This window comes from Varanus komodoensis, unplaced genomic scaffold (genome assembly GCF_004798865.1).
Source record: "Varanus komodoensis strain SLA01 unplaced genomic scaffold, ASM479886v1 scaffold11, whole genome shotgun sequence".
Classification (NCBI taxonomy): domain Eukaryota; kingdom Metazoa; phylum Chordata; class Lepidosauria; order Squamata; family Varanidae; genus Varanus; species Varanus komodoensis.
In genome coordinates, this window is record NW_025335317.1 from 1,739,826 (window position 1) to 1,766,473 (window position 26,648).

The 26,648-nt window shown below is 54.6% G+C and overlaps 3 protein-coding genes across 9 annotated transcripts; 2 read left to right on the plus strand and 1 right to left on the minus strand.

Moving 5' to 3' along the window:
* Window positions 1-37: 37 nt before the first annotated feature.
* SPRN (shadow of prion protein) lies at window positions 38-5,619 on the plus strand. Of its 2 annotated transcripts, none has more exons than XM_044420225.1 (2): window positions 38-91; window positions 1,380-5,619. In XM_044420225.1, exon 2 carries the CDS (start codon window positions 1,404-1,406, stop codon window positions 1,821-1,823), a length of 420 nt encoding a protein of 139 aa, XP_044276160.1. In that variant the 5' UTR covers window positions 38-91; window positions 1,380-1,403; the 3' UTR covers window positions 1,824-5,619. The 2 variants fall into 2 exon arrangements, with proteins under 2 accessions (XP_044276160.1, XP_044276159.1); XM_044420224.1 differs by lacking the exon at window positions 38-91 and adding an exon at window positions 847-907.
* Window positions 5,620-13,407, minus strand: MTG1 (mitochondrial ribosome associated GTPase 1). Of its 6 annotated transcripts, none has more exons than XM_044420219.1 (12): window positions 13,284-13,407; window positions 12,710-12,903; window positions 12,330-12,394; window positions 11,673-11,777; window positions 11,221-11,301; window positions 10,942-10,998; window positions 10,615-10,705; window positions 9,589-9,650; window positions 9,268-9,364; window positions 7,774-7,855; window positions 7,559-7,671; window positions 5,620-7,283 (listed from the first exon to the last, which is right to left on the minus strand). In XM_044420219.1, the coding sequence occupies exons 2-12, from the start codon at window positions 12,813-12,815 to the stop codon at window positions 7,177-7,179; spliced, it is 966 nt and encodes a 321-aa protein (XP_044276154.1). In that variant the 5' UTR covers window positions 12,816-12,903; window positions 13,284-13,407; the 3' UTR covers window positions 5,620-7,176. The 6 variants fall into 6 exon arrangements, with proteins under 6 accessions (XP_044276154.1, XP_044276156.1, XP_044276153.1 ...); XM_044420221.1 differs by having other exon boundaries at window positions 12,710-12,839; window positions 13,284-13,394; XM_044420218.1 differs by having other exon boundaries at window positions 12,710-12,976; window positions 13,284-13,394.
* A 5,930-nt stretch (window positions 13,408-19,337) lies between these two features.
* TMEM72 (transmembrane protein 72) lies at window positions 19,338-26,222 on the plus strand. Its single transcript, XM_044420051.1, has 5 exons — window positions 19,338-19,407; window positions 21,813-21,879; window positions 22,946-23,017; window positions 23,152-23,291; window positions 25,828-26,222. The coding sequence occupies exons 1-5, from the start codon at window positions 19,338-19,340 to the stop codon at window positions 26,220-26,222; spliced, it is 744 nt and encodes a 247-aa protein (XP_044275986.1).
* Window positions 26,223-26,648: the final 426 nt, after the last annotated feature.

A 26,648-nucleotide genomic window follows, 5' to 3' on the forward strand; every position in this document is an offset into this window, starting at 1 on the left:
GGCCGGGCGCGCGAGGGTCCCCCGGGCTTCCCGGCGCCGCCGCGAGGGAGCAGCCGCCGCGAGGACGCGCCTCTCTCCGTGCGCAGCGCAGGTAGGGGCCGCGCCCACCCCGTCCCGATCCGACCCGCCCGGCGTCCCCGGCCCTTCGCGGCGCCAAGCCGCGCCCGCCAGCACAGAGCCGGCGAGGCAGCCGCGGGGCGCCCCCCTTGCGGGGCTGCGGGGCGCCGGGGGGGGGCCGCCGGGCCCGCGCAGAGCGGGGCCCCGCGGAGACCTTCGCGCATCTCCTCGCGCAGGCTGGGATGATGCCCCGGTGCCTCTCCCGCGGGAACGTCCCTTGCGCGCGTCAAGCCCTTCTCCCGCGTGGCAGGCGGGAGTTTCGCCGTGTTTCTTGGGGAGCTGCTTGCGCGGAGCGGGCGCTGCGGGTCGCTGCCGGGCTGCGTCGCGTCCCGTCGCCCGCCCAAGGCCGCGCTCCGCTCCTGAAGCCCCGCAGCTGTCGCGCGGAGGCGGGATTGTACCGAGCGAGCGGGGACCAGACGTGCCGGGGGCAGCAGCTTCCTCCCGAGCAGCCGGGTGCTTCCAGTGGCCAGGTTCTGCTTGGAAACGGCGCGTGTGCGCCCTGAATGCCTAATCGGTGTGATTTTCCCCTGCCATGCTATTCATTCCCCCGGGAAACGCTGCAAGGAAGGAATCCTGGCTGAAGAGGAGCAGCAGCCTCAGAGGAGCTATCCTGCTTTCTGGCCTTCCTGGAATTTCAGGGAGAAGCCTTCTGTTTGGGAAGAAATGTGATCCATGATCTTCTAGAACTGATTCCTAGCCTCTGGTTCTTAAATTTTCAACACAGTTAATATTAAAAGCCAAAGAATCATGCCTGCAACCATCTCTCCGAGGATGCTCATAATTTTGCTAGGTATCCCTTGCTGCTGCCTTTAAATAGATATTCGTGTTTTGGGAAGTAGGTCGAAATCAGCTGTAAAATTTATCGGAATCTTTAAAAACCTGGTTATTTTTAAAATCATGGCAGAGATTAGTTGAGAAAATGGAGGCCACATGCTTCATCAAGACACCCTGTTACAAGCCAGGAGCAGTCGCCAGCTCAGAATGAATAAGAGGATCTTGCATCCTCGACAGTGGGGCCGCACAAGGGCTGTTCTCGCGCTTGGCACGGTCCCGAAGCCGCGATCGATCGTCCGTTTGATGGCAGCTAATTTCCAAGCAGGTGCTGCGATCCCCTCTTAACTCCAGGTTAACACTTGAAGGCACAAACGTTGGGGGGTGCTCAGCCTTGACCCCAAATTACTGAGCCCCCTGGTGGCTGGCACGTTCCTGCGCTGAAAGGGTTACCGTGCAGCACTGATGCGTCTGTTTCCATCTCCTTGCAGGCTTGATGGACTTTGCCGGTGACGATGACGGTGATGAAATGGAGCGCAGCGCTCTGCTTGACTTTTCTCTTGCTGGCGGCCGTTTTCTTTGAGAGCAGCAGCGGCAAAGGAGGGCGGGGCGGAGCGCGTGGATCGGCGCGTGGAAGTGCGCGGGGCACCACGCGGCGGGCCAAATCCTCGCCCCGCTACAGCTCGTCCGGGACGGCGCTGCGGGTGGCGGCGGCCGCAGCTGGGGGGGCGGCGGCGGGGGCGGCGGCGGCCGTGGCTGCCGGCAGGATGCGGTCAGCGGGGAAGGGCGACCCGGACGACATGGCGGCGCCGTCCGGCAACGGCACGGATGGAGGCAGCTACAACTACCGGGCGTGGACGTCGGGGGCCCAGCCCAGGCGCTTCGTCTGGCTGCCTGTGTGCCTGCTGTGCGTGGCCCAGTTCTTCTCCCTCTGAGAAGGCCCCCAGCTCCAACGGGCCGGGGGCCATCCGCCCGAGACGGGTCTTTCTCCCCCCACCGTGCTCTTCCCTGAGGTCCTGCTGGAGCGTGGGTGGGGAAAGCGGCCCTTCAGATGGTGGACTCCAGTTCTCAGCAGCTTCATCCAGTACGGCCGGTGGCCGGAGATGATGGGGGGTGTAGTCCAGCGACATCTGGAGGGCCATACATTCCCCACACAGGTTGGAATTTGGTCTGAGATGCCCCTTTCCCTGGCTTGAGTGCAATCACTGAGCCTTCCTACATAAATCCTGGAATTGCAGCAGTGTGCTAAGAATCAGGGTATCTGGATTTTGTCTTGGGTGCTGTCAGGTATCAGACCAGAGCACCCCGTCCCTCTTCTGGTGCCCAGTCTCTCCGAAGCACTGGAGAGCAACATGTGCCTGCAGTAGCCTTATGCCATGGAAGTTGGGTCTGAAGATCGGCGCAACGTTCAAAGCCATGCTAGCTGCTGTCGTCACCCGAGCTTATCTAGATTCCTGCATGCCGAACAGCCCCTGTGGTGCTCAAATCCATTTCCTCCCATCTCAGGCAGAATTTTTGTCAGTATTCTAGCCTGAGATCATAAGGATGGTGCAGTATTGTGAAGGAAGAAGAAAGGTGTATTGTCACCCAATACCTTGGTGGGACTCCACCCTCATGCTAACAGCTGCCATGGTTACAGATTCATTCTGTTCCTCCCAGTTATATGGTCCCTCAGAGCAAGCGGGTTCTTCCCCTTGCAAAGAAATGGTCGATTTCTTTCTTGCACATTTCCATCACTATTAGAGGGGAGAGTTGAGCTGCAAAGTCTTGAGCAGAATGGCTAGAGGTAGAGGATGCTGCTCGAAAGAAAAGGGGGGAACAGAAAATAGCAAACGGTGCACCTGACAACTTCAGGTGTATGCAAACCACCTACCACATGCACACTACGATGTTTACAGTTCTGTGAGGAGGAGCGACAAGTGCCTCGTGCTTCCTGGCTGTAGTGACACTTTGCCAGGTGTACAAGTGCTCCTGACAGGAGCTTGCACACTACAAAAATGTGACAGACGCATTGTTCATTCAGCAGAGGTCGTGAAGGCTGCTTGTTAACCTTACACTGAAAAGGAAGCGGGCTTAGAGAACTTGGTGCTTATGAAGGTCCAGCGTTAATCTGGTGCAGCTATCCATGCAAAGCCAAAACTCAGGAAGCATCTGATAAAAAGTCAGACTTCAGTGCATGGTATTCAGTGAAATGGCTCTCGCACTGGGAACGCTGAAAGCGGTTTCTGGCTAAGTAAGGTTAGGCCGAGGTTTCTGGCTAATTAACGTTAGACTGGCAGAGGTTTCTAGCCAAGTAACTTCAGTCTAAGTAACACTACCCAGTGCTCCATTTCAATACAAAAGGCAGCTTTGCATGCTCAGAGCATCGCACTCAAAAGCAGCTATTTCTCCCATTGGTGGTGCAGCATGAATCCAGTAGCATTTTAGGTTCGATGCTAATCAATTAGTATCTTCCGACCTTACCACAAGCTTACTAATTTAAAGCCAGACACTTTTCCACAGAAGTGTATTAAGGATTGAGGCCTCACAGTCCCACCGCAGGGACCCACCTGAGCTGCAGCAGAATAGGGGTGGCAGGTCGAGTGGAAGCTGGCCCTGCCCTGCCCTGCCCAAGCAGCACGTTCTCCACCACAGCCTCACTTGCCGGTGCTTGGCAGACACGCCAGCTCTTGCACCGAGTCGCCTTGCGCCGATCAGACCAACTTGGCCGCCTTCGGATTTTGGCCGAGGCAGCTAGCCCAAGGGGTGTGCATGCATAGCCAGATTTGTCGGACGCGTCCACTCCGCTCAGATGTGCTGTACCAATTTGGGTGGCTATTTTGTCCAAGAGTATCTTTTACAGTAACTTTGTAAGTTGTGAAATGTGAACACTTGATTTTATTACATTCCGTGAGAACCCTGTGGAACGCCGAGTAACAGGCCAGTGTACTTCTAACGGGGGTTACGGTTGCTTTATTTCCATGTGAGAGGCATGATTACAAAATTACCTCTTCTGTACTCACAGGTCCATCTCTCCTGGACAAAACTTGGGGGAAGTGGGAGGCCTTTGATGTTTTTTGATGTTGTATTTATAATTGTCTTTTCTTGAGTGTGAAGCAGAAATAATTTTGAAAACTCCATAGGACTTTTGAGATCTAATAGACATTTTAATACCAACAGAACTTGCCGAACAATTGGTTGTATTCAATGACAGTCCTACAGTCGGTTGTAACCAATGAGTAGGCCCATTGAAATGAATGGGATTTTTTAGACTAGCATTGGATACAACCTTATGCAATCTCCGGCTATGCTTGCCAAACAAAATATACTGTGAACACTTGCATAATTTATCCTGAACACTGGGGTGTTGAGATTCACTTTTTACTCTAGATAGGACTCCGATTCACCTTGGACTGTTTGCTCAACCTCCCACTTCACCTCAGATTGGGAAAAGCTGACACTTGAGATTTTTCTGGATGGACAATCAGGGAAATCAGCTAAATGTGGGAACTCTCTGATCTGCCAGGTTCAAGTGGCACTTCAACCGGGGAAGCCCTTGACACTGGCCCGCGGAAGATCAACAGGGGCACAGAGGCCGCTGTTTTTCCTCCCAGCAGTTGCCTGGGGGCCGTATGAGCTTCCCTCCCAGCTCGTTTCATCTTGAGGAAAGGAATGCTACTTCATTAATCTTTGAAAGCCTGCGCTGACCCAGAGCTCTTGCACACCAGAGCTGTGTTCTCAAAGGGGCACACTAGTGCCTTTCATTTAAGGCTAGCTGAGAAAGGAAAAAGGCTCTGTTGCGAGTTCATTGCTTCGAAGAACGCCACCTAGTGAGCGGGCAACTCCAAACACGGAGTCTCGCGGGGTCTGCATACGCCCCCCCCCCGTTCCCTTCATGAAACAGGACCTCACACGGCCAGGCTACATGTTACTCACGCTGTGAGGCGAGCATGGGGCAATGGGGGACTGGATGGCATCCCCCTCCCGCAGAATGCCTGTAGCACAACTGTTTTTTGACCCTGCAGCATTAACATGGGAGAGCCTGAGGAATTTTTGTTGGGCACTTCTGGGAAGAGCAGAAGGGCTGGGAGGAAAGAGGTGGAGAACACCGCAGGAAAAGAGGCCGTTTCAGAAGCACCGGGGAGGCCAGATGGTGCAGGAGAGAATGGCAGCCAAATGCTCTCACATGCCACTCATCCATGCAGCTAAGGCTGGAACGAGTCTGGCCGAGACCCTCATGCTCACGCACCCTGTGACTGGGTGGCAGCACCCTCCTGGGGACTCTGCAATTATTTTTTAAAAAGCTCGGATCTTTACATTTATTCTTTTGAATCCTTGTGTTGAGAGTGAAAGGAGATGCAAGTGGCTCCCTCGACCTTGTGCAGTTCTCCAGCCCCGGTTTAAAAACCCTAAATGGCACAGCTGCCCGGGAGGAGAAGCAGGGGCAGGGGATGGGCCCCCTGGAGGAATTCAGCAATAGCCCCTGGGACAGGCAGGGAGGAAACGGGCATTTCATCAGCCCTGCCGAAAAGAACATTTCCCCCTTCTTCCTATCTCTTTTCCTTCGCATGTTGTTTATTTTTAGATTGTAAGCCTGCAGGCAGGGTATTGTCTTGTTTTATTGACTGCATGTTAGTTGTTCCAGAACACTTTTTGGCTGAAGAGTGGGATAGAAATACTTTAAATATATAATTGTTCCTATTGCTTCCTTTCCCCTCTTCCCTTTATTAAATAAATTCTTGTCAGCAAGTATTTTCCATTTGTAAGCATTTTATTCAATTTTAGCAGTGGAGTTTCTCAGGGGTAAGTTAAAACTGCAGCTGGACTACTTATATTTAGAATGATTTAAGAAGAACTAGTGATTTTTTTCCAGTCACCACAATCCTATGCCCTACAGACATACAGGGACTTGTTTCTATGCAGATGAGCAGCAGTACTTTAGCAACAATTGCTTGAATTTAAAAAGAAGTAATTGATTTACTTAACACTCAGAAATTCCTTACTTCCGATGTTTATTAATCAAGAAACTGGAAAGTATGAAGATTTAGTTTTACTATTTCTATGCTGCTAAGAAGTTAAAAATCCCTATGTGGTTTCCATCTACTGCAGAATGCAGAAATTACAACTGGTGTGTGTTAAAAGTGTTGCACCCGGACTCATGAAATGTGGCCTAGCCCCTGTTCAGCCAGGGAGTCACTGGGTGCTTCAGCATCAGTCACAGGGACAGCCCAACCTGTTACACAGGACGGTTGTGAGAGCCACACGGAGGAGGCGGCCTGTGAAAGCCACTTCGGGGGAATCGTCCCCATCCTATTCTGCCCCTTTTCCCCAAGAGGAAGAAGCCCTTAGGGGACACTGGCACACTGCCCAAAAGCCCCCGGACATGTGGTAATGAAAGTATAGCTCCACAATCCGTGTACAGCGCACACAGAATGAACGTCGATGTGACACATGAACAAACAGGCAGGCATAATGCATGCACACGTGCTGAATGTAACGGCTGAACATCAGATTTTTCGGCCCTCTGGCAGGCCCAACCCTCAAGCCCACGCCTGGCTCCCTGGCTCCCTAAAATGGAGGCCGTGCGTTCCACACGTGACCCCCACCCGCCGCCATCCTCTCTGCGCCTGCTCCCGTGGACTGGCCTGCCTTGCAGGAGTTCCTGCTGCACAGTGTAGGCGGCTGCCGCTAAACGCTTGGCAGCCTAACGGGTGATTTGGCTGTTGCGCCAACGTGTCCTCTCGCAAGTCGGGCATGGAGCTGGCTTATTTCCGGGGGGGGGGGGGGGGTTCAAGACCTCCTACACCACTGAGCTGCTGCAATGATAAAACCAGAAGGGGTAACACTCTTGGAAGCCACCTGGAGGAATTCTTCTCAGGTAGGTGAATATGTACATTTTAGGACACATGGTTTTTGATCCTGCTTATAGTTGTTTTTCTGGACACACAGCAGACCCCCCCCCCCGCATGCAACCACACTCCCCATGCAGCTCCCATCACCCCCCAAATTTAGGGGAGTGAGGTTTTTTAAAACAGGTGTCCAGGGCTGTAACAGAACACCAAAGGGGCCAACAATGACTCACAGGCTTAACAGCGCCAGGTGCCAGTTTGGGTGTATAATTTCCCCGGCCATTTTTTGAATCTTGATCGTTTGGCAGCTGCGGCCACAAAAGGGCAAGTGAAATTGTCAGCAGCTGCACCTGGTCCGAACACACTGGCAGAATGCAGTGCCATCCCACAATCCTGCTCAGCTGGACAGCTGCGCTTTTCCTGCTCCAGGATCCACCTCGGGGCAGCACCACGCAGAAGCCTACTGAACTGGGTCAAGCATCACCTTCCCCAGAAGGCCCTTGCGGAAAGTCTGGATGAAGTCGAACGCGGCTGCATTGTAGTTGGGCGCGGTCACAGTCAGGTTGCCTGCCAGAGAGGAAGGGAAAGGCTCAGCTGGACCGAGCCCTGCGCTGGGGCGGCCGGAGGAGCCACACCCTCTGCGGCAGACGGGCGAATCCCAAGGGAGGCACTGAAGCACCGCGGCCGGCGTTCCTCGTGCACGCTCCCCCTCGTCGCTGGCATCCGCATCCCATCGCCCCCAGGAACTCTTCTGTCCTCTCCCACGGGGCTGCCTGGCAGCAGCAGCCCGATGGAATGCCGCCCGGCAAGCTGCAGGGATGCGGGGCGGGTGGCAGGCTCACCTGTGCCAGTCAGGATCTTCAACCGGCTGGTCTTGCCCAAACGCAGCGCGATGTTCTTAAGGACGCTCTCCACGTCGTCGCAGGGGCTGTCCAGCCCGTAGTGCTCCACGTAGCTGCATGGCAGGCACAGATGAACGGCATGAGCGTTTAGGGGTCAGGAGGGCTTCGCCTGGAAGGCACCGCGTCTCGCCCAGCCCGGATCTGAAGCATCTCACCTGAACTGTTGCTGCTGGTTCAGCGTATAGAGCAGATAATCAGCGATGACGTCCTCGCCTACCAGGTGATCCCGGATCGCTCCTGGGGGAAGCACAGCCGGGCCATTAGCAGCAAGCACGATCCCCTTCCTGCCCCACAAGGTACTTAGTGGATTCAAGTGCCAACGGGACCTGCTTATATCCACCGAACACTGTCAAGCAGAGCTCTCAGCACGAGAGGCGAGAGAACACCATCATTTAAAAAGGATGCAGACAAGCAGGAAAAGGTTCAGAGGAGCGCAAGGAGGATGATCCGGGGACTGAAAACAGAGCCCTGTGCGGAGAGATGGAAGGAACTGGCCTAAGGGCAACGCTTGGCCCCGAGAAGGCTGAGGGGGCACATGAAAGCACGCTACACGGACTTCAAAGGCTGTGTCAAAGATCTCTCCTCGATCACCCCAGAAGGCAGGGCATAGACTAATGCGCTCAAGTTGCAGGAAGCCAGGCTCTGGCTGTTAGAGCAGGATGACAAGGGAACCAATGACCCAGGGGCAGTGGGCTCTCCCACCCTGAAGCCCTTCAAGATGCAACTGGACAGCTTTGAGGGACGGTTTGACTGGGAGTCAGTCCTGCCCTGAGCAGAGGGTTGGACCCGACGGCCCTCTGGCCCCTTCCAACTCTGCTATTTCAGGATTCAGCGTCCCCCACCCCGCCACCTTCATCACCAGGGCTGAACCACAGACCCATTATGGGAAAACACAACATGCCCAAAACATATCTGGGTGGGAGTGCCAGGAATCATGAGGACTGCAACAGTACGGAGGCTGCACTGGGCGATCAACCCCCTCCTCCAGTAAGCTTCCTATCGTCACAGTCCAGAATGCAGAACAGCGTGCAGAATCTGAGGCAAGGGACTGGCAGCAGGAGACGCTTTTGCAAGGCCAGCCAGGGCTGCGGGGTGAAACGGCCCGGCGTGGTGGCTGGGCCATCCGTTTCTCCGGCGAGAGATCCCATGTGGCCTCGTGCCATTCTGTGCTCACGCAAGGAAGTTTATGATTTATTCATTTGTAGCATTTATATGCCATTGCATAGAACGATACTGGTAAGCAGTTTACGTATAAATCACACTAAAAATATCAATATTGAAATCATATTTAGAAGACAATTCTAAAAGCAACTCTAATGCCAGTAAGAACAGAGCAAAACAAAAGTAACAAAATGGAGCAGCATTACTCATTTAATTATAAGCCAGGGAAAGCCAGTTCTTGTTTAAAGATGCCGTATTTTCTGTCTCCCAAACTGCTGGAGGGAGCTTCCCGGGGGTGGGGGTGGGGCGCTATGGGAAAGCCTGCTGAGAAGGCCACCCTCAAGGATCACATAGCGCCATTCAGGGCACTTCAGCACGTTGCCGCCCGACACCTTTGCAGTGGGCCTCCTAAAAGGCCAAGGGGATGTGACACCATCGCAAGCCCCACAAGCGATGCCCTCGAGTGCTTATACAGGTGGTCTTCTCACCGCATAGTGCTAGCTTCAGCCCTGTCTCGACACTTGGAATTTGGGGAGAGAGCACCCCTGGAGTATCCAATAAAAACATTAGGGGCTTTTCCGACACCTGAAACGGGAGGAGGCCAAGGTCAGTTTTGCAATATTCGGCAGGTGGTCTCAAGCATTCCTCACGCAAGCAAGTCAGCGGCATGCTGCAGACACGAAGCCCACCTGCCCAGAGACAAGGCACAACTCTTGTGGCAAGAAGATGCCGCCTCTTGCCAAGCACCCCTTTCTGCTTACACGGAGGTCCTAACCATCTCCCGTCTTGTACGGGACCCAACCAATTACCTGGATTCTGGTGAGAACAGCTCTGGTAATTCCTGGTGTCGCACCAACCAAGGAAGCTTTTCCTTTGAGCAGGGAGAGTGGGGAAAGAAAGGCAGGCAGTTACGTAACAATGCGCAAGGAAGCTCTCAGCAAGTCCCCTGCCCGCCATCCACAGACAGAAAGGGGCCCTTTATGAACTTTATGGCCAGGACAGAAGTCAGGATAAAGCACGGTTTTCTGTGGTGACCGTGTCTGTTCTCTCCCTTGTTCTCTGTCCCTCACACTTACAGGCTCAGCAACTGCGTGGAGGCTGCTGTTGGGAAGATCCCATAGCCATGGGTTCGTTTAGGCGCAGCCCCTCCCCTTCCTGCTCCAGTTAAACATGGGAGGGACTCCTGCCCATTTGTGTCTGCCAATCAATCAGACTTAGGTACACCTGCCTATACCTATGGGCAGTAAGCATCCAACATTTACCGCCAGCAGTTTTCTGGCTGCAGAGGCTGATGGCCCAAGCCTATTAATTCACTTCCATAGCCACTCCAGGATCTCTTTGCTTAAAATCAGATGCACAGAAGCCCGTGGCAGATTGGAGGGGTTGGCCGAAGGACTGGCTTGACTCCGCCTGGTAAATCCCCACTTGCATAGCCTCCCGCAGTGAGCAGGACAGGGTGGCTTTTATAAATCAGAGAGGCCTGGCACCTTTCCTACGCTACTCTGCAAGGCTGGCTTGGCTCAGGTCCAGCACGACCACCCTCCCACACAGACAGACGCCTGCATGGTTCAGCAATTCATTCTCCGGGCCAAGAGCAGCAGACACACTGTGGTTCCGGAACCTACAGTGCCAGATCACAAGGTGGCAAAGTCCCTGGGTATTAGATTGCATGTTTAACAACGGAATCCTAAAAAGGCCGCCTTCAATCAACACATCTGGACAGGCATGGCACCATTGTCCAGCTACAGGTGTAACCGCAAGGGTCAATGCCATTTCCTTCCTGGGCAAATCAGTGAGTCCGTTTTGCCTATCAATTGCTCTGTTCAGGACTGTACCTTTTCTGAGGTGCAGCCTTCGCATTGAATTGATGAGCGAGGACTTCCCCACATTTGGCACACCGATAACCATGATGCAGCTCTCCACATTCTGGAACCAATCAGAAAGTTCTGAATCGCCACATTGCACAAATAAATAGCAGCAACCGGGCAGACCAGGGGCAGGAAAGGGGACTTGTGTGGCTCGTATACGAACAAAGCGACCCTGGGCAATTGCCCTGGGGTGGGCAGGGAGCCGCCTCGCCCGTGCGAGTTGCCATTTTGCCGCAAAGGCGATGCCGAGCGATGTCGTCGTTCCCGCAAGTGTGGCTGCACAAGGCGACTGACCTCAGCCCTCTGATAGCGCGGACTGCTCTTGATCAGCTCTGTGATGAGAGGAACAACCTGCAAAGGGTTACAAGGGCCGTTTCAGCTGGGCAATTACTGGCTGCTCGTGGCTGTGAATGGCACAGAGAAGGGCTCCTGCGCCCTCCTTGCCTTCTCCATAAGGAAAGTTGCTCAGACCAGATCCCACTATCCCACCCGCTTACGAATGCCAACCGCTGCAGGCCACCTCTCGCCCCAGTCCCTTTGCAGGAAGAGGATTTTCCACTAGCAGCGTGGTACCTTCTTGACATTCTCGTCTTTCAGGCATTCTGCGAAGAGGACATGTCTACAACCTTGCTGTTCCAAATGCTCCAGGATTCTCTAAAAACATAGCAAAAACCATGGAAAAATCTGGGCAATTTCCATTATTTATAATTGAAAATGTGTATTCGCACATCCCTTGCTTTGCAGGATCGATGTGAGGCTATTTAACTAACAACGACCCCAGTAACTTGTCTAAGACAACAGAACAAGAACACGGTACCTAACAAGAGACTTATAAAGAGGCAGATGAGCTTCTAACAAGAGGGCTTCCAGACAGGCCGAGGAGTAGAAACTGCTTTCCATTACATGGAAAGCAAGTGGAAAGGCAGCGGATTCCCACCTGGACTCTCCTGAAACTTCTCCCAGTCTTTGGATTAACCTACAGGCTCTCAACATGGCTAATGGGGAAGATACTACCTGGGTCTTACCTGCTTGTGTGTTAGATCTGCCAGGTCCATTTTGTTCAGCACTAACAAATGTGGGCGGATGCCCAGGGCTTCCTGCAGCTGGGGGGTCCGGCCTGACAGTGGGATGTGCCCATGCTAAGGAGCCCAAAAGAAGTCAGGAATGAGAGTATCTGCCTGGCACTCATTGGCTGGGCTTGGGGGAACAGATGTAGGCAGCCTGAAGCCATCTGAAGCCAGGAAGGCTGCAACTGAAGATGGAAACACGACAAGCAAAACCGAGGGAGACTCCTGAGCCAACCAGTCCCCCATACAGTGCTGAAAAAAGCAGACTCCATTTTTTTACAGAGGAAGACAGACCCTGTGGTGTGCTCGCAGTACTCATAATATGCTCTGCACTGGCTTCCGAAGGAGCCACTTTAGAAATCTCAGACATGTGGATCACGAGCACGGATAGGAGAGAGAGCTTTTAAATTCATTCTCTTCTAGTAAGCACAATTCAGACGGCTGGGATACGGGGTGGGGAAGGAAGCGCGTGTGCGCAACGGTGGATGTGCCAGTGTGAGTGGGCACATGCACAGCAAGGGAAAAGGCCCTGGGGGGATCCCAGCCGTGGAAGTGGCCTCAGAGCCTCCTTGGAACGTGCTGGCCCACTTCCATGCCACCCTCAAGAAAGGATATGCGAGCATCATGCACCTCCAACAGGCAGTCCACCGATCGCAGGCGGTTCTTCATGTCCTTCAGCCCTGCAAACACAGTCAGGCACAGACAGCTATAATATGGGGGGAAAGCATGCCCACTAGAGTTACAGCACAGTTATCATTCATACCCCTGGGGTGAACGTGGTTCTGGTGCAAAGCAGCCATCGTCACTGCCAAGAACAATCCTATTCTGCAGGCACAGAGCTCCCTGAGCCCTCAGCAGTGCTCAATTTTTGCTGGAAATGCAGCTTGTTAATTCATTCTCTCAGGGTCAAGCCTGGCCTTCCTTTGTTTTTTGGGGGGGTGGGGGTTGAACCCAGACTGCTCCAAGCCTCTCCCCTTCCTTTCATCCCACCTCACCTTTGGCCATGTGTCCTGGGAACCAACGGGCCACATCCCGGCCACCACAGTCAAAGTGCTCACGCCAGCTCCCTCGCAGGGATCGTAAGACAGATGTCAGTCGCATTTCCCTCCTTCCGTGGACTCTTTTCTGCTGGGAAGGAGGGCAGAGGTGTGCTTGACCTCAAGATTTCTCCCGCACAGTGACCTGTTCACTACAAGCAGATAAACTTAGTGGGTTGCTGATCCACACCGCTCACTGCCACTCCCTTCTTGGTGCCATTGCGCCTTTAAAATAAAAAAGGGGGGGGCAATTAAAATATGCATAGCGTTTCCATATTGGCGGCTAAAAGACATTCTGTTCCTTATTTGTACTAGCACTGAAAGGGCTGTGCCACACCAGCAGGTTCCTCCAGCAGCCACCCATCCTCTCCCGGGGGGGGGGGCGTCTTCTCCACCCCCAAGTGCTTCCCTTTGAAAGGCTGACCAGGGGGCTGGGGGGGGGGTCACCCATCCCACGTGTCTCGCGGAGCAACCTTCGCGACTCTCTGCTTTAGCGGTTTTAAACCCTTGCAACCCCTTTCCCTGGTTTTACATCTTGGTGGGCTGTGACTACCGACGGCCGGGCCCCGCGGAAAGGCAGCGGAATCAGCGGGGAGAACGGCGCGGGCGACGAAGGAAGCCTGGCACCCGCGCAGGGGAGACTGAGACCCCACCGCCCGCGGCCCCGGCTCTCCGCCGTACCCACGAGCGAGGCGCGCCTGCGTCGCGTCATACGCGCGCGCCGCCCGGGCCCCGGGTGCTGTCCCAGCAGGCCGCGCGCTCCAGGAGTGGGGCGCGGCTTCACGGCGTCACTCGAGCGCGACGCCGGCGGGCACGCGGCGCTCCTGGCTCCGCGCCGGGCGGGCGGAGGGTTCGCTCGCTCGGGGCCAGGCCGGGAGCCGCCGCGCACCCGGCCCGGGCGGCCCTGCGCGCTACCGGCAGGCCCCCCGCCGCTGCGCTTCCCCGTCCTCATGGCCGCCCTGCGTTCGCGCCCCGCGGCCCCTCCGGGAAGCGCCCTGGGCCGCGTGCACGACTCCCGCTTCTCCTGGCCGCGAATGCCCGGAAGCGCCCCAGGGGCCCCCGGGCTGCGTGGAAGGGAGGCCCGCATCGCGCGCGGCGCGGCGCGGCCCGGCCCGGCCCGGCCCGGCCCTTGCGGGGGAGCCGTGCAGTGCAGCGGCCGCTCCCTTCTCCCTGCGCGCCGCGGCCCCGCACACGCGTCCTGTCTACGGCCGGCTTGCACGTTCTGAAGGGGAAAGCGGAGCTTCGCCAAGTGCGGCTGAACGGACGGAAAAGCCGGCTGCCTTGCAGCAATCCGGGATCTGGATGCGTGGCTGAATAAACACAAAGCACGCGGGCGTGGCTGGGCGAATAGGTACGCCAAGGATAGCGTCTCCCAGGCAGCTTTCCTTGGTCTCTAACAAGGGGGAAGCCTCATGGAGGCCAGTGGGATTTAGTTCTGAGTAAACACGCACACAGTGTGAGGCCAGCAATACCTTGTGGGGAAAGAAAGACTCATACTCACCTTATTTTTCAGAGAAAACCTGTCCTGGGGCCGATCCTGTTTAATCTTTTCATCAATGACGGGTGAACACTCTGCTGATCAAATTCACAGATGATACTAAAACTGGGGCAGTGGCCACAACTGAGGAGCAGGTACTCCAGATCCAAAAGGAACTGGACAGACTATGGAAGTGGGCAGGAGACAACAGGATGGCGTCCAGTGTGGATAAGTGCAAGGTCTTGCACTTGGGGCATAGGAGTAGGTGTCATAAGTACAGGTTAGGGGACAAGTGGCTGGAGAGCAGCACTTGTGGAAGGGACCTCGGGGTGCTGGTTGACTGCAGGCTAAACATGAACCAGCAGTGTGATGCAGTGGCCAAGAGGGCAAATGCCACCCTTGGTTGCATAGCCAGAAGTGTGGCTTCTAGATCAAGAGAGAGATTACTGCCACTCTACACAACTCTGGTGCGCCCGCAACTGGAGTATTGTGCTCAGTTCTGGGCCCCTCATTACAGAAAGGATCTAGCCAGGTTAGAGTCAGTGCAGCGAAGGGCCACAAGGCTGGTGGCCGGTTTGCAGGGGATGCCGTATGAGTCGAGACTGAGGGACTGGGTCTCTTCAGCCTGGAGAAGAGGAGACTCAGAGGGGACCTGTTGGCGACATGCATGTATGTGGGGGGTGTCACACGGAGGTGGGTAGAGACCTGTTCTCCCCTGCAGAGGAGGACAGCATGCGCTCCAACGGAGCAAAGCTCAGGGAACTCAGGTTCTGTTTGGGTGCCAGGAAGCACTTCCTGACAGGACCCCGAGGGCGTGGAATAGGCTTCCCCGGGAGGTGGTTGAGGCACCATCGGTGAGGGTGTTCAAGGACAGGCTGGACATGCACATGGTGGGCATGTCGTGAGTGGAGCTGGCTGGTGCTGGAGGTCAGACTAGATGGCCCGGGAGGCCCCTCCTGACTCGCTCTGTTTCTATGTTATTTTTTCTATGGTCCATTTGCCTCCAGTTACATGATGAACTGAAGCATTTCAGATACCTTCCTGTATGTTTCCCCAGTATCTGTGAAAGCGCATTTTCTCTCGGTAAGGTCGTGAGGGAAGCAGCAGCCCCCATGAAAACAGCTGCGGGCCGCTGGGGAGCTAAGCCTCGCCGCCTCGTGCCTCTGGCACGGCAGGGGCGCTTCCCGCTGTGCGGAGAACGGACGGCCGAGGAAGGGGCCTCGCTGGCGTTCTCTGCGGGGAGCAAGGCAGCCTCCGCCCGGCGCTCGGGCTCCCGCGTGGCCCCTCAGCTTCCGGGGGGGTGGTGGCCCGAAGGGCCTCCGCAGCCGCGACGGGCGGGCTCGCCGCGGTGGCTTCGCCCTGGCTTCTCTCGCCCCCCTGGAGCAGGACGGGGCGCGATGCGGCGGGAACAGCGGCTGCGGGGGCTGCCCAGCCGGGCTCGCCCTGCCTGCCCGGGAGCGGGGATGCTGCCTCCCCGCGCGGCTCCGCCGACCAAGCTGTGCCCCCCGCGCAGGAGCCGCTGCGCCTCCGCTCCCGCCGCGGAAAGGACGGAGAGGCGGACCCCCGCGGGCGCCCTGCGCGGGGAGGGTCAGCGCGGCCGCGCCGTTCGAGCGCCCGAGCCTGCGCTGGGCGTGCGCGGCGTTGCCCGCGGGGCGTCCCTGCGCAACAGGCCCCCGCTGCGCTGGCCGGCCGGCCTCGGCCACTTCCTCCCGGGCAAAGCGCTCTTGCTCGGGCCGTGCAGCCCCGAACCGTCCGGGCAGCGGCTCCGCGCCAGCCCGTGCACCCCCGGCTCGCAGCCCCTCGAGACCGGTCCCTCGCTCCTCGGGGCCCCGGCTCCGGCCCCGCCGCGCCCAGGGCGGCCTCTCCCCGGCGCCCCAGGGCCCCGCAGCAGCCCGGCAGAGCCGCCGCTTCGCCCGCGGCTCGTCTCCGGCCACCCGCTCGCGCCCCGCGCGGCCCCCGGGCCGCCCGCCCGCCCGCGGGGCGCTTCCCGCAGGGCCCGCTCCGAGCAGGCGCGTTCTCGAGCTTCGGCGGGAGGAGGCGGAAAGGTCCGCCGAAGGGCAAGGGGCAGACGGCGCGATCGGCTCGGGTTCGCCCGCGCTGTCCCCAGGAGGTGCCCCCTTTCCGCCCCGAGCCCCGAAAGCGCCTTCTCCGCCGCCCTTTCCCAAGCCGCCTCTTGTGTACACCGTGGCTTGCACGACAGCTTGGTTTTCACAACATCACAGAAGCCTGCATACGTTTTGTGATGTTTTGCTTTGAAGAACAGGACGTTCCTCTGGTCACCAAGAAGTAACCCGTCTGAATTTTGTGCACGTGTCACTTCAAGGCTAGGGAGACCTGGATGAATTTTTCAGTTTCTTTTGTTCTTCCAATCTTAATTTCATCATCATTTGTATTTTTTCAAAAAGTCAGACAAGGAATTAATCTATGCATTTCCTTGTGCACATTTCTCATGCATTTTACACCATCTGACCACTGGTGGTTTTGCAAGAAGTTGTCTGTGACAGGACAAAGAAAGAAGCCTGAGCAAAGCAGCAATTTATTCCAAATGCAACTACCGGACAGTCCAGCTGAAAGCGAAGCTGCTGTTGTCGCATGACCAGAACGTCCTTTACATTCCTTTGGGAGGTTACTCTGATATGACGCTGCCCTAAATCACCTGTGATGAAATAAAAGCTGTTATTCAGATAATAAACCGGATTATCTACATAGATAACTAGCAGGAAACTAGATATCTAGAGAGGGAACTCGCAGGGATTTTTGTGGGGACACACTCGAGTGTGGAGCAAGCCCTTCGCGTCATGAACATGCCGCGATTCCAAAAGATGGGCCGGTGCGGTGCTCAGCCACAGAGCGCGCTGCACAGACACTGAGGATGAGTCCGTGATTCCACCTGCGTTCAGTGCTGACAGGCAGAAAGAAGTCTAGAGAGGCAAGGGCGATTCAGGCCCGCCTAGGAGGAGCCTCTTGAAACGGAGTCCTGCCAGGAGGTGGTGCTGTAGGATAAGCCGGCCTTCATTTTCTCTCCACCGTGAGCGGTTGGGAGAAAGAGGAGGCCAAGCAAACCGAGGCTGGAGTTGAATCAGGCCCTGGAGAGAATCCCTGGACCCTCTGGAGAAGCTGGTCAGATACTGGCCCACAAGGATCGCTTGACACCTCTCTCTCAGTTCGGGGAGTTGGATTCCAGATGCACAGTTGCCGTGCTCAGACGCACAGATGCCAAGAGCGAGCATGGGATGACGGCCACCAAGACAGCCTATTCCTGACTGCATTCAATCTGTTAATCATTAACGCTGTAAGTTTTATTCAAACATAGTCATGCTGAACCGAACAGCACGTCGTGAGCTCCCATTTATTCTGCACAGCATGCTGATGGATTTTACTCATGTTGGGGAGAGCAGTGCATGTGATACTGCCTTCCCATCCAACATTACAGTGTGATCAGGGATAGAGTTTTGCACAAAGCAGGCCCATTCCTATGAGCAGGACAAGCTGCAATCCCGTTCACTGCAAAGGGTTCACTCCCAGTAGCATGTTGATGGCCTTTGCCCATGAACTGTGGCTTTCAGCAGGAGTTGCTGCTGGATGTCTTCAGTGGCGCACACACCACTGGACTAAACGCTCCGTTCAGAGAATTAAAGCCCACAGTTGTCTTCACAGGCTGTCACTGAATCTCTCCCAGCGATTATGGGCATCTGAATCTCAGTTTCTGAACTTTTAGTCATTAGGAACAGCAATCCCATGCAGTCTATTTCAAAGGGAATTCTACTGAGCACTGTTTAGTGCTGTCAGTGTGAGAGCTTTACGCAAAGTAGACCCGTTTCAATGTGAAGGGCTTGCTTAGGTTGATGGGAGCGAGGAGTGACGACGCACTTCGCCTGGGTGGGAGATCTAACCCCTGTGGGCAAGACCTTTCTGCTTTAGCTGTGACAGAAAGCTTTGTAGGCATCTATGAAACGTGCCAATGGGCCATTTTCGGGGGCTGGCAGGCCAGGTTCTCATTCAAAGCTCAGTTTCAGCAAGCACGACGCCGTTATGTTGAACCGCATCCCCATTCCAATCACTGTTCTTACAATTTTCATAATGATAAAAAAATCATAGCTTAAAATCATGAAGTGAACATCCTGTATTTCCATTATGATGGTGCAATGATACCTCAGAAAGAAACAACTGGATTTCTGCAAACATCTGGAACACTCTGCAGGTTTCTCCAGAAAGATGATCCATTGAAATGTTACAAAGATTTACTCCTAAATGGATTACAATCCTACAGTGTAATTCTGTGCATGGTCTTGCCAAAAAGAAGTCCCACTGACTTTAATGGGACTTACTCCCAAGTAAGTAGGAATAGGATTGCAGAGTCTTAATGCTGATTTTGTTACACATCATGTGAAGCATAAACCATAGAGATATTTTGAAAACCAAACCTGCAGCTTAATTCAAGCTTCTGTGAGTTCAGAAGGATTTTTACTTGATTTTAAGCTTTTATTTACTATTAGGTTATTATTAAATTATTTTGCTTATTATTAAGCTTATTAAATTGCCATGGCTTATCAGTGCTGTGTTGTGCAATACACTTAATACGGTGTTGTGTATTGCGGATGTTCAGCCATTCTGAAGGGAAACCGGAGGCTTGCTTTGGACGTGGCTACAAGCTGCATGCAGGAGGCTCCGGAGCTGAGAGCGCTTTGCATACTTTGTCAGCTTCCTGGAACCAGCCGGGCAGAGTATGGGTAGCCCTGCACTCTGTCCTAAGCTTCTAAATCCCATCCCTAGCAATTAATCTGCACCGGGGAGGGCTCTGTAGTCGCAGGAGGGCTGAACGCCTGTGACAGGTTTGGTGTGTCCCCCAGTGCACCAAGGAGAAAGAGGCCCTCCGGCAGCGATTGAGACGCCTGTTCTGCTTGGTAATAATTAATCATCAATGGTAGCCAAACCCTAACTAGTTCAGAGTGGCAAGAGGGTGTGTTGCTTGGGAAGCCTTTTTTCATGAGACGGGAATAGCAGTCCTTCCTTTGGGAAGGACATGGATGCTTCAACATGAGACTTATCCCCATCTCGAGATTGGCACAGGAGGCTTATCTAAGGCACTTCTGAAAGACTAAAGCCAGCATGAAGCAAACACCTTTGTGGAATGTTCTGGAATATGCTTGCCGACTGCTGGGGCTCTCCACCGGAGCAGGTGAGAACAGACGCAAGTTTTCTTCATTTTCTGCCTTCCATTTCCCCCTCCTAGCATGATTCTGGTACACTGCTCCAGCGGCTAACGATTCTTAGGCATCGTACAGCCATCCCATCTTTTCCCGTAACAGATTTTCAAATTCTGATTGGATTTGAAGGATCAGAATTAGATCAATATTCTTCATCTTTTAAAGGCCGAACACCTAGGACTGTCTAGGTATTTGGATGCTCTAGATGACATTCAAAAAGAAACTGGGCAGCCACCTGAGCGGGGTGGTGTGACGTGGTGTCCTGCAACAGCAGGGGGCTGGACCTGATGGCCTTCATGGCCCCTTCCAACTCTACTCTTCTAGGATTCTGTGATTCTGTGAGGATCAGGTTTGGCAGTGCTGCATCACCAACTGTTAATTTCTGAACAGTATAAAGTAGGTTCAAGAATGAAAAATGCTAGAGTTTCCTGCAAAATATATTTGTTCCTTATTTCCCTAACATTGCAACCATGGGTGTTGCTAAGTACAGGAGAGACATGGGGAATGGGCCACTAAAGACAAAACTGCATGACATGTATGCATTTTAATTTATGTGTGGACACAGAAAAGAAACTATAATTTAGTTGCATTTCACTGTGGCAGGGAGCACGGCAACCCTGCCGTTCTAAACGTGCTCGTTTGAGTGCGTGTTTCTGCTTGGTCGCATTAGCTCAGCTGCCGATCAGCCCCTTTTAGACCCACACCAGCACTGCAGGCCGACCGGGCAGCACATGGACGGAGGGTCTGTGGTGGCACTCACCACTGAAGTTTCTTATCTTTATGGCAACTGTTGTGGGGATAAGATGGAGAGCAGGAGGAGGAGGAGGAGGAGGAGGAGGAGGAGGAGGAGGAGGAGGAGGTAAGCCACTTTGTGTTCGCAAGAGCAAAAGCAGGATGTACTCAAATTTAAAAAAAAATGATCTGAAACTCAGAATTTGATCTGACCATAACCTGAGACTTCTGGACACCTTCATGCCACTATGTACAGATTCTTCCTAACAAAGTTGAAGAAGGAAAGGATGAAATTGACAGCAGACTAGTTCCCTTGCAGCTTCTGCTGGAGCCCAAGCAAAGCATCACATACACAGGGAAGGACGTGAGTGAGAGTGTAGATGTGTTCCTCCATCCATAATGGCTCAAAAACGTCCTTTGACAAGGGGGTAGTTTCCGTCATTAGCTGGCAGGCCAGTTGCAAAACAGCTTCTATTTTTACAAGCTGCATCTCATGGCGCCGAAGGAGGCACGTCCGCCCTGAAGCTCCTTAGTAGCAGTGCTGCTCACAGGCCTGCTCAGCCACCCCTGCCATGCTTAGAGCTGATATTTCGCCAGGTCGAAATGCCGTGCAGCCAACTGCAGCGCAGTCGCACCACTAACTGAAAACAGGCTTTCTTTAGGGATTAAACCTTGAAAGGAACAAGGAGCGGGATGGAATGTGCGGGGCAGCAGCACCGTTCAAACAGTTGGGAAGGGCTAATGCCTTCGGCATCTGAACTGGGTCCAGGGAAAAGCTGATTACAGAGCCTAATTCCTGCCTCTCTTCTCTGTGCAGTCTTGGTATTTCCATGGGGCACTTCTGGTGTCCCCCACGCCCCTGGAGCCTTCCCCTCGGGGCTCTTGCCGCTTGAGGACAAGTCGGGGAGGGGGTGTGCCAGGGACCCTCCGATGGAAGCGGCCGTTTCTCCCTCGCCTCCTGACTGGGCTCAGGACTGGTTCTCGCATCTGCTCCCGCTTCCATCCTGCCAGTTCCCCTTGTGCAAAGGCCAAGTCAGATGGGCTGTGTGTATTTATTTATATTTATTATAACTGTTATTACAAGTCATAAAACAATGCAAAGAAACAGAGGGAGATCCACTATCCATGCATCACCCTCCCTCCCTGCCTCCCTCTGAAAATGTCTCCATTCAAGAGTCATGCCTATAGTAGCCATTCAAACATTGAAACACGGTTACAGTCTCAATCTGTTCTGTGATACATGATGAACAATTCTCCTTCCCAGCCGAGATATTAGCCCAGCCTTTCAGCTGCCAAAGGGGCTTGGAAAAGCAGTTTATGTTGACCATGCATTGACTTCCAGTAAACGGGCAGATAATCTAAACAAGTGACGCATCAATAATTATTAGGCAATATCCGAATGCAAATAGCGATGCATATTATTATCTCTTCTGAAAAAGAGGCAACCAGGGGCAAGGCTGAACTCCGTCAAGCAGCTCAAAGCTCCCCAGCTGCCGAGCCCCAGGTGGCCCCTCCGGCCTCCCTCGCCGGCTCAGTGCCCTTTGACAGGCATCGCACAATCGAGGCGGCGCGGCAGGGCCGCTGCAAAGAGGGCGCTACTGCGTGGCAGGCCCCCTCGGCACTCCCGGCGCGTTTCTTCTCGCAGTGCTGACCGGCGTGGGCACGAGCACGCTGCGCCGAGGGCAGTTCCAAGGCCTGGCCATCTACTTGCTGTGAGTATCGCCGTCCATGACCGGAGGGCCACATGGGTGGCGTCTGAGAAGCGTTCGGGGCAAATGCCCCGTGGAACTTGCCGCCCTCGCCTGCGCCTGGGCGAGAAGCAGGCCAGCGACGAGGGCGAGGGGCTCCTCGGGGTCCGGGCAGCAGCCCCTGCCGGCTGCGAGCCTTCAGCAGGCGCTCTGCTCCTGGCGCTCATTGCGGGGGCTGCTCGACTGTGAGAGAGCGGTTAAGGCTTGGGTTAATTCAAACACGCAAGCGCCGTATGATGGCCCCGCAGATTCTGGTGCACTTGAGATATGCCAGCAGTCATACATGGTGGGCATCGCACCATTTTTGAAGATAACCTTATGGTAATATCAGGGTTAGTGCGCTGGGCACTGGCTTGGGATGGCTTCAGGGGTGGCTTCTAGATTCAATGTGGAAGTCAAATTTTCTCCTTCTCTCTTCATCACACAGAGCTTAAAAGCACGCTGTATTTTGCTTTTGGGAACTAGTGCATATGGGTCTCCACGAACTCCTCCTGCGGAGAGCGGCAAGGCACCAACGCGTTCTCCGTGCGAGAGATCTGGACTCCAGGCGCCCGTCCCTCCCGCCATTCTTGATGCAGCCTTAGGGTGCCCTGCCCCACCTCATGGCTCTTTGCCCTCTGACCTGTCCTGGATGGATACCTTTGTCCGTCCATCCATCTGTTTGTCCATCCGTCCCTCCCTCCCGCTCCCCACATCTTCAGCAAGGCCATCCCATTCTCGCCTATGTTGTCGGCCTTGTCTCGCCCGACCTGTTCTTAATTTGACTGTCATTGTCTTTCTCCTCCCTGTGCAACTCTCCCTGGCCACACTGGTAGATGTGGCCAAACCTCCAGGCAGCGGCTTTTGTCACATCGTGGCTCTGTTCTGCCTCTGCAGAGCTGAGCGCCCTCTTTGCACTGAATCAGTGATCGAGCGGTGGAGGTGGTTGCAGTGGCAGGTTAGGGCTCGGCTGGGGCTGCGGGCACGGGCTCAGCACATCGGCGCTCTTCGCTACCTGCTCCTTCTCTCTGAACGCCTCCTTGTTCTTCAGGGTTTCAGGGATGGCTGTTTTTCTGTGTGAAGCAGCGTACTTTGCCAGCCTGGCCTTGGATTCCTGCTTCGTGTGAGTTCCACTCCCTGCTGCCTGGGCTGAGTATAAATAACACGGAATTCTTTCTGACAATCCACTTTGGGGCTGGCTGAGACAAAGCCGTTCCCCCGGCTACCTCCAGCCTCAGCTTGCCGCTTTTCCTGCAGCCCTGGCAGCGGATCCGTGATGCACACTTGCCGGAGGCAGGCAAGACATCGCGGGGCCTTCCAGAAGTTCTTGGCGTACATTCTGCTTTCGGTGGCCTGCTTCATACACCCGGTGCTTGTGTGGCACGTCACTATTCCAGGTAAGGGGGAAAGAGGCACAGGGAGTCGCACAGCTGTGGGTGGTGCTGGGGTGGCAGGGCAGACAGGAGCAGCTGCACATATGAGAGCTTGAGCTTAGGGGGGGCAGCCTGGACATTCACTGGTGGGCCAAGAGGCACGGAAGTCGTATGCTGGGCAATCCAGGATCCAGACCGTGCGGGAAGCAGCACAGCTGGGGAACACATTTGGGGGGGGGGTGTGATGCCTCTCCTGCCCCCTGAGGACTGAACGATGTCCGGGCATGTGCTGTTGCCCCTCACCGGCCAGAGCCCCTCCAGCCGGGGGTGCAGCTTCCCTGTGGGAGGTTCCCGGCCATTCCATCGCCCTTCGTCTCCTGGACGCTCCAGACGCCCTCTTGGCTCTGCAGCGGTGCTGGTTCCCCGGGTGCAGATGACTGCCGTGTGGCGGCATCCCTCACCCACACACATGCTTTGCAGCCCTTGTTAGTGTGGCTCGCGGCAGAGAAGGAGGTCGCTGGCTGCACTGCCTTCGTGCTGCAGACTTCTATGAGCTTCCCCCCAGCTTGGGCCACTTTCTAGGACAGCCGAGCACTCAAAGAGGCCTACAGATGGAAGGGGTGGATTCTGTGGAGTTGTACTGCAACACTAAGTTAGAGCCAATATGTGGCCCTGCCTTTCCCAAAGCCCACTCACGCTCATGCATAGGAAGAGAGCTCTTGATATATTCTACCCAGTTTTCATCTAAGGAAACTGTTTGTGGAGCGTTCTCCCTGCCTGGTGCCAGTTGCCACATTGTGCCTCTCTTGCACCTGCCCAGGAGCAGGTGCAGAGCAGAGGCAGGTGCTGCCCAGACTGTTCTCACCCTTTCCCAGCACTTAGTCTCTCTCCCCCACCAAGGCACGCCCAGCAAAGCACTTCAGCGTGTGCACACGCCCGTCGGCACAGGTGCCATCGGAGACATTCGGTTCGCTGATAACCGGAAAGGCACTCTGGCCAGTGCAGCAAGTAAAGAAGAGGGCTTTGTGGTTAATACATCAGGGGGTCGGAGCAGACGGAGGACACGGGAGTTGCCCCCCTGCCCCAGGGATGGGGGCGGTCCTCTCGATCCTGTGGAAGAGCAGCCGGAGAGCTTCTGCGCCTGCTGCTGCAGATGCGGCTGGTGGGCCTTGCCTACGTGCAGATTAGCCTCTGTCCTTGGTGTTGTTGTTTCTGAAGAGGCAGAGGGCGGAGAACAATCAGCAGCGGCTGGGACATGGCCCCTTGGCCTGATCGTACAAAAGATGCTTGAGAGGAGAACGCGTCGAGCCACACGAGCATCACGTCGGCAGCGTTGCCTCGGCCTCCCCCTGGTCGCTTGCAGGGGAATCGACTCTTGCAGGGGAAGGCTATGCCCGCCATGATCAAACCGCCTCATGCCCCCAGGCTGCGACCAACCGTGGAAGGGGTGGCGGGTGGAGCAACTGGCCCGGGATCCTGCTGCCGCCCTGGGCCCTGGACTTGCTTGCAACCCTCCTGTGGCCTCTCTCTCCAAGGGCACGTGGCTCACAGGGCTGGCTTTGCTCAGCAGGTTGCATGCCCCCAGGTGGCAAATCCGTGCTCCCAGTCGGTGTGGCTGTGTGGCCACGCAGTTGATCCAGGGTAACTGGACCTTCACCCACACGTTAGGACCAGTGGCACACCTGGTTATTCCTTTGCCAGTGTCAGATTGTGTGCAGTGCACAAACAGGTGACCAAAGCAAAGGTGTTTTAACACTGAAGGGTAAAAGTATATTTGGGTTTCAAAGTACCATTGCATTTGACATGCAATTTTAAAAACACTGCAAATAGAAGTATTTTGGCCTGACAATTATCAGGTGTGGAAGGGGAATGGAACCCTTTCCTCTTTTGCTGTAGTCCTGATGCAAATTGCTCATTTAAAAAACACACAGAGACATTTCTAATGTCTTGCCTAGTGAGCAGAGGCGTTGCAGCGATGGGGGCAGCCACTGCCGTTCGTGCCGTGCTGGCTGTGAGAGAGCAAGGCAGGGACTCGGCCTCCTCGAATGTAGGACCAATTTATAGTATTCCGCACTTTAACCAACTATTAACATTAATGTGCATTCATTTTGTTAAATACGATCATTATGGATGTCTCATTAGATCAAGGTCAATGAAAGAAAAAGATCTGAATATTACAACCATTTAGCTTGTTTTCCCCTATTCAAAGCAAATGACAATAATTGATGTAAATAAAATATCACTGCCGTAAAGATGGATGTTACCGCCTTCATTTGCCGCCGTCTGAGTGCATTCATTAAGATTTCTATGGGTGGCTGTGCTTTGCTTATAGTCTCCAACCCCTCTGTTAGCACATGAAGAAAACAAAGAATCCTTGTCTTTCTGTTTCAAGAAACTCTGATAAATGTGGGGAATACAAGGATGAGCAGTATAGGAGGCAATCAGAAGAAGGTGCTCTTCTGGAAAAGCCAACAAATGCAAGTGTATCACACGGCTGTATTCTGGACCGTGTTGTTTGCATGGATAACAGGTGTCTCTCTCTTCTTTCTTCCCCTTCTAGGTACAATGCTTGTGCTCACTGGCTTGGCCTATTTCCTGCTCAGTAAGCAGCAGAAGGAACCTGCTGCAAGCGGACAAGAAGACCGGCACAGGGGCCCCCGTGGGAGAGCTGAAACTGTCCTGGGTGCAGATGGTCCTGGGCAGAAATCCGGTTTCCTTGCGGGAGAGTGCAGAAGGCAACGAGGGTATCTGAGCAGCATCTGGAAGGGCTACAAGGACGAGGAAGCTGCCCCGAGGAAGCACAAGCACTCTGAGAAGAAGGAGGTGAACATAATCCTCTCTGTCCAGGAGAATTCAGACGAGTCAGAGAGCCTACCGGAGGAAACGGTGTCCGAATCAGCCCTCATCCTTGCCCCCGTCCGTGGAGCCCGGCAGCAGAGGCAGCAGCAGGAATGACGGCTTCCCTCTGCCGCCGGCACTGATAGGCGGGGCCGTGAATTCAGTGCTTGGCAGCAGGCACGCGATGGCATCGTTCGTCAAATAAACCTCCAAGACAGCAGCCCAAGAGTCTTATGCAAAACTTGTATCGCTGAGAACTGTCGTTTTCCAGGCAAAACAAGGCAAAGGAAAGTAGCCTTGGCAGTGTTTATTGTGTGGTTTTTCAGGTCCCTGAAAAGGGAGGGGGAAACAAAATATCTGCGCCCTCCCCCCCCAGTGCATTCCATCCTGGTCAACAAGACTGGCCATTCATGGAAGGGATTTGGGGGAGAGAGAATGGGAAGAAAGAGCAAAATCCGAGGACTGATATAGCATTAGCAATGCTTCACCCACCTTTAGGTGGGGCCAAATTAGGGTGATCCTGAGTTCCAAGAGAATGGCCTC